The sequence below is a fragment of the Ascaphus truei genome, chromosome 9 (genome assembly GCF_040206685.1).
Source record: "Ascaphus truei isolate aAscTru1 chromosome 9, aAscTru1.hap1, whole genome shotgun sequence".
Taxonomy (NCBI): domain Eukaryota; kingdom Metazoa; phylum Chordata; class Amphibia; order Anura; family Ascaphidae; genus Ascaphus; species Ascaphus truei.
Window position 1 is genome coordinate 20,676,192 of NC_134491.1, and position 13,319 is coordinate 20,689,510.

General features: G+C 48.7%; 1 protein-coding gene and 1 long non-coding RNA gene across 18 annotated transcripts in view; one reads left to right on the top strand and one right to left on the bottom strand.

Moving 5' to 3' along the window:
* Positions 1-9,105, top strand: part of FOXP4 (forkhead box P4) — a 211,714-nt gene extending 202,609 nt beyond the window's left edge. For 15 of the 17 annotated variants that reach the window (XM_075613618.1, XM_075613620.1, XM_075613621.1 and 12 more), the window contains 9 exons: positions 2,488-2,575; positions 2,783-2,866; positions 3,021-3,222; positions 3,632-3,738; positions 3,847-3,948; positions 5,336-5,457; positions 5,999-6,065; positions 6,422-6,558; positions 6,923-9,105. In XM_075613618.1, the coding sequence (XP_075469733.1) occupies positions 2,488-2,575; positions 2,783-2,866; positions 3,021-3,222; positions 3,632-3,738; positions 3,847-3,948; positions 5,336-5,457; positions 5,999-6,065; positions 6,422-6,558; positions 6,923-7,064 (1,051 nt within the window). In that variant the 3' untranslated portion in view covers positions 7,065-9,105. The remainder of the gene's footprint in view (positions 1-2,487; positions 2,576-2,782; positions 2,867-3,020; positions 3,223-3,631; positions 3,739-3,846; positions 3,949-5,335; positions 5,458-5,998; positions 6,066-6,421; positions 6,559-6,922) is intronic. The other 2 variants (XM_075613631.1, XM_075613633.1) reach the window with 1 other exon arrangement.
* The window catches only part of LOC142502528 (uncharacterized), a 34,070-nt gene that overhangs the window by 18,628 nt on the left and 2,123 nt on the right, over positions 1-13,319 (bottom strand). The window lies entirely within an intron of this gene.

The following is a 13,319-nucleotide window of genomic DNA, read 5'->3' on the forward strand; positions in this document are numbered from 1 at the left end:
GACGTCACTGAACTAGTAGCCAATATACTAGTGAAATGTTTACATTTAGAACCCAAGGCCGCGCTTATAGTGCCGGCGACGTCGCCATTGCGGAAGTTAAATTTAAAATTTAGGCGACGTCGCCGGCACTATAAGCGCGGCCTTGGGTTCTAAATGTAAACATGTCACTAGTATATTTTAGCTCAAATTGGTAGGAGTGCGGGAATTGTTCTTTGTTTTCCATAAATGTGAGGCCAATCCTTTTACCAGCTGCATACTTCCCAAAGGGATAAGCGCAGGTTGTGTGCGCGCGCAAATCACATGCTCTTTATATATACGTAATTATAGCAGTAGGTATGTGTGAAAAAAGTATGTATATGTGTGTACTGTATACTGTATATACACGTTAATAGCCCTAAGGCACGCAAAAGCACAATATTACTCTGACAATCTCCTCCAGAATACATCAAACCCAGTTAACTTCTGGAAGGTTATCAACAACATATTTCAGCCTCCTAACCATCAACAACCAAGTAATATCACTAAGGGGGATATTACTCTGACAAACCCCACTGACATTGCAAATGCATTCAATGATTACTTTGTGGGATGTGCTGCTAACTTATTAGCGAAACGCAGCACAAACCCCAAACCTGAATCTCATCCTGGGAGTATCCGCATAGCCCCAAACCCTCCCAACACTGCCCACAATTTTCAATTTGGCCCAGTATCCGAAGAGGAGATTACACAAGCGCTCCTAAAATTAAAACTAAGCAGTCAATGTGGACCTGACTTACTGCAATCTAAGTTCCTCAGACTTTTGCCCCAGCCATTGCCAAACCAATTGCTTCCTTAGTAAACTCTATCCTGTCTGCAGGCCATATCCCCAAGACCTGGAAAAGTGCCAAAGTTGTCCCAATCTTCAAAAGTGGGGACAAAAACACTGTCTCAAACTACAGGCCAATCTCTCTTCTCCCAATACTATTCAAAGTCATGGAAAAATGTGTTCACTCCCAATTAAGCGATTACTATACCAAGACAAATTTCCCTAGCCAATTCCAGTCTGGGTTTCGCCCCAAACACTCCACCGTAACTACCCTGCTAAAAGTTTGCAATGAAATCCAGTGTGGAATGGAACGGGGTCAACTCACTGGTGCAGTATTCCTAGATTTTGCAAAGGCTTTTGACACAGTTGATCATGCTATCCTGCTTAACAAACTCCAGAGCTCTGGAATAGGTAAGCATGCTTTAAATTGGTTTCAGTCCTACCTATCAGGTAGATCCCAACATGTGTCCATCTCTGGCTCTAACTCCAACCCCCTGGATATCACCTGTGGTGTTCCGCAAGGCTCTGTTCTGGGGCCCCTACTCTTCAGTGTTCATCAATGATATTACCACAGCTTGCAAGGAAGCTTCAATACACATGTATCCTATCTGCGCACAGCCATAGCCTCTCTGACCTTGAACACATACTTCAGTCTGACTTTTTGAGACTCGAAAACTGGATTTCCCACAACAAACTGTTTTTAAACACTGACAAGACTGTAACAATGGTATTTGGGACCAAGACTACATTTTTAAAGCTTCCAGTGACTGAGCTCCAGATCAGAACCATTGCTAACACCACCCTAACACCTGTCACTAGTTTTAAATACCTGGGCATATGGTTTGACTCCCACTTAACATTCGGAATGCATATTGATACCCTGACATCCAAAATCTATGCCAAACTAAGTGTACTTTATAGGAATAAATCCTCCCTAAGTCCGCTGGTCAAAAAGCGTATCGCACAGCAGATGCTAATGCCAATTATCGACTATGGAGACATAGTATACGGTTCGGCACCTCAAACCCACCTTAGCAAACTTGACACCCTCTACAATTCAATTTGTCGTTTCGTTCTCCAATGCAACTACAACACACATCACTGCGAAATGCTCAAAGAACTAGATTGGTCATCACTAGAGTCTAGGCGCAAAATTCACCTTTCCTGTCTTGCCTTCAAATACTTTCTGGGCAAGCTACCCGTCTATCTGAACAAGCTCCTCACCCCTACCACATGCAGCACCTATCACCTGAGATCTGACTCCAAAAGACTGTTCATGGTCCCAAGGTTCAGCAAAGTATCCGGCCGCTCCTCCTCCTCCTACCGTGCCCCCCAAAACTGGAACAACCTACCCGAGACTCACAAAACTGCCACCAGTCTAAGTTCTTTCAAAACTAAAGCTGTCTCACATTTTAATCTGGTCTGTAACTGTTACATACACCTATAATATATATTATCTGTGCATGCTATGTCTTGTATATAATGTATACCTTGTTCATTTATGTAACTGTATTTGTAACCATGTATTATTTGTCTTACTCTGTGCCCAGGATATACTTGAAAACGAGAGGTAACTCTCAATGTATTACTTCCTGGTAAAACATTTTATAAATAAATAAGTATACTGCTGTATGTATGCTGCATGCATCATCCATTTATACCTGTCATGTGACCTTGCGCAGGCACCTGAACACAGAGCACGCGCTGGATGATCGCAGCACGGCACAGTGCAGAGTACAGATGCAGGTGGTGCAGCAGCTGGAGATCCAGGTGAGGATAAGCTCAGTCACAGATAACAGTAGTGGCACCAGCGTGCAAAGAGCAGAGCCGTGAGACAGGGGGCAGTGCGGAGCCGTGGTACATGGGTTAGTGCAGAGCCCGGCGTGCAAGAATGGGGGGCCTTCTTCCTGCACCCCTATTCTGTGCAGTGACATTAATTGTTAAACATACAAGCTGATTGTATGGTTTCTCTATCAGCTGACGAAGGAGAGTGAGCGGTTACAGGCCATGATGACCCATCTACACATGAGACCGTCCGAACCAAAGCAATTCAGCCAACCAGTGAGTGACCCCCTGCCCAACCTCCCCAGTCCCATTTATACCCCTCCTCCCTTCCTCACCTTTCATCTGTCCCTCTCTTTCCATCCCTCCGTGGTTTCTTGTCTTACATCCCCAGCTGCCATTTGACTCTCGCCGTTCTCCCCCCTCCCCGCAGCTGAACCTGGTCTCCAGCGCCTCCCTCACCAAAATATCCCCCGACACCTTCCCAGACGGCTTACCTCACCCCCCCACCTCCGCCACGGCACCAATCACTCCCCTGAGACAGGGTGCGTCTGTGATCAGCTCCTCCAGCTTGCCCACCATGGGGCCGGTGCGCAGGAGGATTGTGGACAAGTTCTGCACCCCGATATCTTCAGGTACAGGCACGGGGCGCACACCCTCTCTACCCATCTGACTCAGCCTCTTCACATTTAATTAGTCTCTCATTCTGTCCCTCCTAACTCTCATTCTTTCACTCTCCCCCTTTACCCCCCATTCCCTCTCTTGGTCTCTCTCTCACTCATGCTTGTGCTCCCTCGTCTCTAGAGATCTCTCTCTGTTCCTGTATCTCTCATTCATGCTTGCACTCCCTCTTATCTCTGGAGATCTCTCTCTTCCCATCTCTCTCCCCTGTATCTCTCATTCATGCTTGCACTCCCTCTTGTCTCTGGAGATCTCTCTCTTCCCATCTCTCTCCCTTGTATCTCTCATTCATGCTTGCGCTCCCTCTTGTTGCTCTCGTTCTCTCACTGTCTCTCATGCTCGCGCTCTCCTTGTCTCCCCCAGGTCACTCTCCTCTCCCTCCCTCTCTTTCAGAGCTTGCTCAGAATCATGAGTTCTACAAGAATGCTGAGGTGCGCCCCCCCTTCACATACGCCTCCCTCATTCGGCAGGTGAGAGCTCAGGCAGATTGGAGGGGTGGGGGTGGTTGTCATGAGAGGGTTTCTAGGGGAAGTTTTGCCACTCGCTTAACCCCTCTCCTCCCGCCATCCCCTTCTCAGGCCATCTTAGACACACCAGATAGGCAGCTGACGCTGAACGAGATCTACAACTGGTTCACACGTATGTTTGCATACTTCCGGAGGAACACTGCCACATGGAAGGTTAGTGAGAGACTGGCCACTAAAACATGAGCTCGCTCAGAGGTCACAGAGCTGGAAGTCACAACATCTGGGGGGAAAGCAAGGGGTGAAGGAGAGCCAGGGGCGGTGCTGACTTTGTAGAGGTAACATTGATGCAAGCGTAGTACAGAGACAGGCTTCACAAACTCTTTCCCATCTTTTCTCCATCCTTTCTTCCCCATCTCCTTTATCCCCCCTCACCCACCATCCTTTTTCTCCCGCCCCTCCCTGCTCTGTCCTCTTCTCTTGCTCTATTTCCTGCCTCTCTCCCTCCCCCCATCTTTCCCATCTACCCTGCACCTCTCCCTCCCTCTCCTCACCCCCCACCCTGCACCTCTCCCGCTTCCCCCCTCTACCCTGTACCTCTCCCTCCCCCCCCCCCACTTTGTACCTCTCCCTACCCCCCACTCTGGGCTCTTCTTGCCTAACCCCCACCTGACCTCGCAAATTGCTGTTAATGTTTTAGCCTAATGAATTAGTCTCTCATCTCCAGCCGAGGCCAAGAGTGAGAGAACGGGGTGCTGCTTGGAAATTGGGGTCATATCATTTGTGTGCAGGAGATTTAGTGAGGGGCAGTAATATGTACGTGCGGGCCCCAACGCCCAGCGATTAACCCCTCTGTAATTAAGAACTGGCACAGCTCATGGGACTCACTAAAATATAGAGCGTTTAATTACGTGGAAATTAGCATGTGTAATGAGACAGACAGCAGCAAATTGGGGAGGCAGCTGTCAGGGCGCTATGTCACTGTCCCTGAAGCTGGCACTCGTGGTGAAAGGTGCCATATATGATGACAGATTAACCCTTTTGCTACCAGGGGCCTGGTGCTGTGTGTTTTGTATGTGGCTGTTGCTGTATATGTGTGTATTGTCGGTGCTGTATACAGTTGCCAGTGTGTGTGGGTGGCTGGTGGTGTGCGTGTGTATGCAGGGCATGAAAAATTTTTTTTTGCAAATGGCATGACCGATTTGGCTACAGCCCTACAAGCCGCTTCCCCTTATCGGGGCTTCATATCGAAGACTCTGCAATGCTAAACTGACACACCTATGGTCACACAGACATACGGTATACATACATACAGTATATGGGCGCGTGCACACTTTCTCCCTTCTCCCCCTCACACTCCCTTATTCTACTCACACTCGTACTCACTGACGTTCCTGAGCTCGCGGGCAGGACACAGAGCCCTGTGGTGGGTTTGACCGGGCAGGCTATCTGGTATTATGTGCCGGATACGGCGGGTGCTGCTTATAGTTGTTGATGTTGCGCGCGTGTGTGTGTGTGTGTGTGTGTGTGTGTGTGTGTGTGTGTGTGTGTGTGTGTATAGCTAGTGCAGTATAAGGGGATAACACTTGCGCCGTCCCCACAGAACGCCGTACGGCACAACCTCAGCCTGCACAAGTGCTTTGTGCGCGTGGAGAACGTGAAGGGGGCCGTGTGGACAGTGGACGAGCTGGAATACCAAAAGAGGAGACCGCCAAAGATGACTGGGTGAGTCCAGCCGTGTGCCGCATGCTGTGAGGGCAGCGAGGACACGTGTTACATGAGAGGAACGAGAGCATACGTTACACATGTTACATACTGCATATTACACGCTGCAGCACCAGTCATCGCCAGCAGGTGGCAGCACCAGTCATCTCTTACCAGCACGTGTAATGAAGACAATTGGATGCTTTGTCACTGACATGAAACCTCGTTTCGTCCGTGAGTCAGCGTAGCGAGGCACCCAGGGAGCCGTTTATCAGTCTCCCGGCCCCAAACACATTCATTTAAAGCCCATTTCCGTGGGATTTCTTCCGTGGAATCTGTCCCTTCCATTCAATGCATTAGTTCTGAACTGCTCAAAATCTCGTGTAGTTAAGAAAACATTCACACGCGAAGGAACCTTGTTACAGACGGTAAAGGGCAGGCCCTTCAAGGGGTTAAATAACTGCACAGCCGCGGCGGGGTCTGCAGAGTGTCTCAGCGATGTGCAATGCTCTGCAGAAATGTGTGTCCTCGGCACCTCTAATTACTGCTGTGTTGTGTGCAGGAGCCCGACCCTCGTTAAAAACATGATCTCCGGCCTGGGGTACGGAGTTTTAAATGCCAGTTACCAGGTGAGATTCCCCTTCCTAATATTACTGTCATTCCTCTCACCCAATCACAATGCAGAGTTCAAGTGTGCTCTACCCTCCCGTCCAATCACACAGCAGCAACTGTGGCAATCGCCCTTGCTCCCCAGTGCCCTCCAATCCCCCCCTTTCATTGTGTAACAGCTTCGCCCCCCGCATCTCTGTATAACCGTTTCCCCCTATGTCCCCCTTTTCCACTGTCTCTCTGTATAAGTCTGATCTCCCCTCTGTATAGCAAACTCCTCCCTCCCCCCATCACTCTGTATAAGTCTCCCTTTCCTCCCCCCCATATAACGGTTTCCCCTTTCTCTTCCCACTCCCCCCCCCCCTCCCACTCCCAGGCGGCTCTGGCAGAAAGCAGCTTCCCGTTGCTGAACAGCTCAGTCAGCGGCTTCCACGGGGGTCACGACGATGTTACCAGCACTGGGGAACCCGGACACAGTAACGGGAGCAGCCCCAGACTGTCCCCCCAATACAGGTACTAAACCTCCTCCCCCCCAAAAAAAATTCTCCCTGCTTGTCACCCCAATATAGGTCCTGCCCCCCTAACACACCTGCCTGTCCCCCAAATGTAAGTAATACCCTCCCAGCCTCCTCCAATACAGGCACTACCCCCTCATCAAAGCACTGGGTCAGGCCCCCCCACCCCAATACAGGTGCAGCCCCCCAACTGTCTTCACACCTCCATATTCCCCCACCTGTCCACCCCTGCCAATGTAGGTACCCCGCCTCCGCAATGTCCCCTGCATGTGCCCCCAATACTGGTACTTGCCCCGTACAGGAAGGGGGGCAGTTCTTCCTTCTGATCCTTCTTCACTTTCTCTCCCACCCGTACCCTCTAGTCACTCCTCCGTTCACGTTAAGGAGGAGCCGGCCGAAGAGGATGTCAGACCTGCCTCCCTCTCAGCACCGACCAATCAGAACACAGCGCTGCCCGAGGACCAGGACCTGGAGTCAGAGACACCCATGGAAGATTTGCCCTAATGGCTCCAGTTCCCTACGAGTTACGACCCCCCTTCCCTCTCTCGTCCCAAAGTCCAGCACTTCTAACAGAGACCAACTGTACCCTCCACCCTTTCTCTCCCCCTCCCCCAACCAAGCCTCACCCAACCTCCACAGAGAGAGACTCGAACCTCTGACCCTACCCCCATCCTTCCAGGGGGGTTTTCTGTCGGACTGTCAGCACTTCAGCGACTCACAGACAGGAGGAGTTCTCCCACAATCCTTTGCTCCCTTGGACATAGATGGGACGAGCACTGACGCTACTTGTGACCTCTGACCTTGAAGAGGATGGGGCTTTAGTCCTGTGTTATTATCCACAGTGCAACATGGGAACTGTGCACTATTCTCTCCTCCTGCCACTGCATTTTGGGGGAAGTTCTGGACTCCTGCCCCTGCAGTGCATTATGGGGCAGGGTTTGGAGTCCCTGTGTGCCCCACACTTCCCTCCATTGCTAGCTCTTCTGCCCGATCACTTCTGAAGGTACCAAAAAGAACCAGACTTTATTTATTTTGTTCTGTGTGTTTTGGATCAATGTTACTGCTGGCATTCCTCATACATACATGTGAGCACATGGTACACGCGCGTACGTGCGTGCGCACACACACACACGGTGTAAGCATATAAAGATGTGTGCAGAGCTCCATCACACACGTGCACAACCACTTCCCCCATCACACACAAACTCGCACAGACTCTTTGTAGGTTGTGATATCCTTCATCCCAAACTGCACAGGATGTCACATTTTTGGGACCAATACAGCTACTATGCAGTAAAAACACTGCCTTATCATACACACTGCCCAGTGTCACACGCACACAAACACACACAGTCCTATGTCTCATACACACATAAATATTGCCCTCTTGTCTCATGTACATACTGCCCTGAGATATATATATATACACATACGCACTGCCGTCACACACACACACACGCACTGCCCTGTCACACACACACACACACACACGTACTGTCCTGTGTCAATGCACACACAAGCACTGCCATGTCACGTGTCTACACAGCCCCACCGCCAGTGAAGGGCTGAGTAGGACCCTCTGACCCCTCCCTGTGCTGCACCCTCTGACCCCTCCCTGACCAAAGATACCTCTCATGCCAAATAAACCAAAACCTCCTCTCACGTTGGCTTTGTGTTCCTGAGACACCGAGAATAAGGAAGCCGATCCAAGCCAAAGGTGTCAGTGTATCTGCACCAGTCATTTAGACTATCTGCCCCTCTGTGCCAGAGCCTGTGCCAACTCACCTGTACTACACACTGTGTGTCATCTGTCTGCCTACACACAGCGCAAGTCTTTGCGTCCGTGTGTCATTAATTGCTGACATACACATTATTTCTGTTGGGTATGACTTGTGTGCGTCATTGTGTGAACAAAGCGTGTTAGTGTGTGATTATTTCATTAGCGTCACAGTACGTGAAGAGCGAGTGAGTAACTATGCGAAGTGTGCAAGTTACATGTGACTGTCATAGTTTGTAAATAGTGAGTGCCAGTGTATTTTGGATGCGTTTGTGTGACTGTTGGGTTGTGTGTTCATATCCGAGTGTGAATATTGTGTGCACACAATAGGGGTTTACTCACTGAACTGTGTTCATGCTGACCAGGGTACTATCGCACAGAGACGCCTGTTCATTTCAATGCGAGATTCCGTGCAATAGTGCCCCGAGCGGCACTATCACAATTTAATGAATAAACCCCAATGAGTGGGTGACGAATGTCTTGTCTTGATCATGCTACGGCCCCCACACTGTCTTTCTCTCTGGATCTGGCCTTGTGTTGTCACTTTGTGCTGCTGGTTGGTGGGAGGAGGGGAGAGGCAGGAGTTGTGTTACCTCATGCTCTGGGTCAGCCGGTGAGTGCTGCGGCCGCTGTATAAAAGATCCATTGCCGTGCCGGTATCATGTGTGCGCCTGGCGCAGTCTCCTCGTGTACAATAGGTTCTAGGTGCATGAAACAAACTTGTATGGACATCGGCATATAACATGCAATAAATATAATTGTGTCACACGTCCTGCTCCGTGTGTAACCAGGGACTAAAACTGTCACACGTCCTGCTCCGTGTGTAACCAGGAACTAGAACTGTCACACGTCCTGCTCTGTGTATAACCAGGAACTAGAACTGTCACACGTCCTGCTCAGTGTGTAACCAGGGACTAGAACTCACGTCCTGCTCAGTGTGTAACCAGGAACTAGAACTGTCACACGTCCTGCTCCGTGTGTAACCAGGGACTAAAACTGTCACACGTCCTGCTCCGTGTGTAACCAGGAACTAGAACTGTCACACGTCCTGCTCCGTGTGTAACCAGGAACTAGAACTGTCACACGTCATTGTGACGGTAACTTTATGACGGGCTATAATAATACACCAAAAATACCTGGGTTGAACTGAACGAGGCTTAGATATGATCAAATATAATTGATTCCTTGAAAAAGGTGAACACAACAAGATAGTACAAATAACAAACAAGATATAGACACTTACTTAAGATGGAATGATGAAACAGTCAATCTGGACTGGCAGTTCATACAGCAATCTTCATAATCCCAAAACACGAAAGACAATAGCCATAGGCTGAGCCTGGTTCTTATACAATTATTTCCCATTGAACACAACCTAAACCCAGCCCCTCTCATAAATAAATGGTGAGGTTGACAGTTTTCCCCAGAGTAAAACTCCTCCCACCCAAGGACGTTTAAAAACTGCTTTTCCTATCTAAATAACTTCAGTTCAGTAGTACTTACTGGCACGCGAGACATATTAATACATTCCGGCACGCATGACGCTCCCAATGAGACTAAATATTACAGACTAAATATTACTGTGTAATACTAAAATTAAGAGAGATATTAATATCTGTCTCTTAGGACCTGCTAGACATCATGTGTCTGTAATCGTTATTTGCGGCTCGGTCCCCCGGTTACACATATGTAATTTTTAGCATGTTCAGCCGAGGACATCTCCTGGTATTCTTATATTTAATAAGGTCACTCATTCTGATATCTCCTTGTGTAACCGCACCCCTGGCCCCCATAACCCCGTGTCAAGAAATCCTTTGAAGCTGGGACTGTGTAGAGAACATTTGTCACAGGTGCTATATTTCACACCCAATGCCCCAGACCTGGGCCTAGCTGTCTCTACCAGCAATATATTTTTGGCCTGCCAATTAGGTATTTACATACTGTACACTAAACCCCCTCTTTACTTTTCACACCCAACTTCAATCAAGCCTGTTGAAGCCCAGATATTTCTGAAAAGACACCACACATATTTGTATTTTCCTAAACTGCAGCTCATTAACCCCTTAAGCCTCCGGCATCAATCCCAGTGTATGTGTTGGGGCAAACACTGGAACAGAAACAATACATTTTTACAGGGGAATATACATTAGGATGCTGAAGCAAGGTAAAAACATTACTGGACCACAGTCCAGTTAACCCCTCGCTTCCCAGGTGAGAGTAGGGGGTGGCCAAATGGGTTGTAACCCCTTTAATCCCGGGCCAGACCCCCTCTACCATGACAGTCCTGCTCCGTGTGTAACCAGGAACTAGAACTCACACGTCCTGCTCAGTGTATAACCAGGAACTAGAACTGGCACACGTCCTGCTCCATGTGTAACCAGGAACTAGAACTGTCACACGTCCTGCTCAGTGTATAACCAGGAACTAGAACTGTCACACATCCTGCTCCATGTGTAACCAGGAACTAGAACTGTCACACGTCCTGCTCCATGTGTAACCAAGAACTAGAGCTGGCACACGTCCTGCTCAGTGTGTAACCAGGAACTAGAATTCACGTCCTGCTCAGTGTGTAACCAGGAACTAGAACTGTCACACGTCCTGCTCAGTGTATAACCAGGAACTAGAACTGTCACACATCCTGCTCCATGTGTAACCAGGAACTAGAACTGTCACACGTCCTGCTCCATGTGTAACCAAGAACTAGAGCTGGCACACGTCCTGCTCAGTGTGTAACCAGGAACTAGAATTCACGTCCTGCTCAGTGTGTAACCAGGAACTAGAACTGGCACACGTCCTGCTCAGTATATAACCAGGGACTAGAACTGGCACACGTCCTGCTCAGTGTGTAACCAGGAACTAGAACTGTCACACGTCTTGCTCAGTGTGTAACCAGGGACTAGAACTGTCACACGTCCTGCTCAGTGTGTAACCAGGGACTAGAACTGTCACACGTCCTGCTCAGTGTGTAACCAGGAACTAGAACTGTCACACATCCTGCTCCGTGTGTAACCAGGGACTAGAACTGGCACATGTCCTGCTCTGTGTAACCAGGAACTAGAACTCACGTCCTGCTCCGTGTGTAACCAGGAACTAGAACTGTCACACGTCCTGCTCAGTGTATAACCAGGAACTAGAACTGGCACACGTCCTGCTCAGTGTATAACCAGGGACCAGAACTGGCACACGTCCTGCTCAGTGTATAACCAGGGACCAGAACTGGCACATGTCCTGATCCGTGTGTAACCAGGGACTAGAACTCACGTCCTGCTAGACTATAACTATGTAATAATGAATACACACAACACCAGACTAACCTACAGCATACCCCCATCCACGACACACGGCAATATACCTCTACTGACCCCGCCACCAAAAACAGTGTCTTAATTTAACATGGGATAAACACAATGGACATGTCTTATATAACAGATTTACAGCAGCATTAACACACTGACCTTTATACCACCTCCAAGTAACAGCACAGCAATATTAATTACCCTGCAATCTGCCCCAGTTCCCCAGGTTGCTGCTTACAGATGTGCAGGGCACACTGCCCTGTCCTGGAATAATAACCCATTATTGCTCAGATCCAACTTAATCTGACCAAGATGAACAATAATTAACAAGCAGTAATACTCAGATGTGGTTCTGAGTGGTTGTAATAGGAACGTGTCTTTATTTCATCACGTGGCCCGTGGTATAGGTACTGTCACTATATCTCACAGTCGCCCTAAACACAGGCGCAGTATCACACCTGCATGAACATGTGTATATCTTGTATGTCTAGCAGACGTACTGAGCCCAGAGAAGTGGAAATTCACTGTAGGTTGTGATACGATTTATTGGACAACTGTTTTTAGTACGCTGCGTGTAGAGTTCCAGAAACCCACTAAATTTCAGCCAAGGTATGACAAATTCAGGCATAAAGATACATTGTGACAGACGATTACTATCACAGTATCACCACACCACTCATAGTGACACACAGACTTTCCTAACAGACACACAATGATAGACACCCCTCAGTGACACACACACTGATAGGAAAGTCTGTGTCACTGTGAAGGGTGTCTATCCGTGTGTGTGTGTCACTGAGGGGTGTCTATCATTGTGTGCCTGTTAGGAAAGTCTGTGTCACTGTGAAGGGTATCTAACACACATACTGATAGACACGCCTCACACAGTGACACACACTAATAGACACCCCTCAGTGACACACAAACTCCTCACACTGACACACACTGATAAGCAACCCTCAGAGTGACACAATAACACACTGATAGACACCCCTCACACAGTGACACACAATGATAGACAACCTTCAGTGACACATACATACCGATATACATGCCACACACTGACACACTGACACACTGATAGGCAACCTTCACAGTGACAAAATAACGCACTGCACTGATAGACACCCCTCCCAGTGACACACAATGATACACCCCCCTCCCCCATCACACCCATCTTGCCCTGCACAGACTCACTGGATCCCTTTCGCTCAGACAGCTATTTGTAAAAAACCTGATTTCTGAAATGTTACAAAAATAAACAAGTTAGGAGCAGGGAGGTCATGTGACTGCGGGTAGCGCGGGGAACAAAGAGGGGCTTGTGTGAGATTAAACACACACGACCAGCCGGCACACACTCCCTGCACCCAGTCTGCAGGAACAGCAATGTGTAACCCACCCAGCAGGGGCCACCGGACAGCCCAATATCTGTCCCTATGTATTATACACATCAAGCCCCCGGCGTGGGCAGCTCTGAGATACTTAAAGAAGTATCCGTTGGTGTGTGCATATAGGCACATAGAGAGCAGTGTGTAGGTGCATACAGGCATATACAGGGCAGTGTGTGTGTGTGCATACAAGCATATACAGATGAGTGTGCATACAGGCATATACAGAGGTGTGTGTGTGTGTGTGTGTGTGTGTGTGTGTGTGTGTGTGTGTGTATATATACAGGCACATACCGAG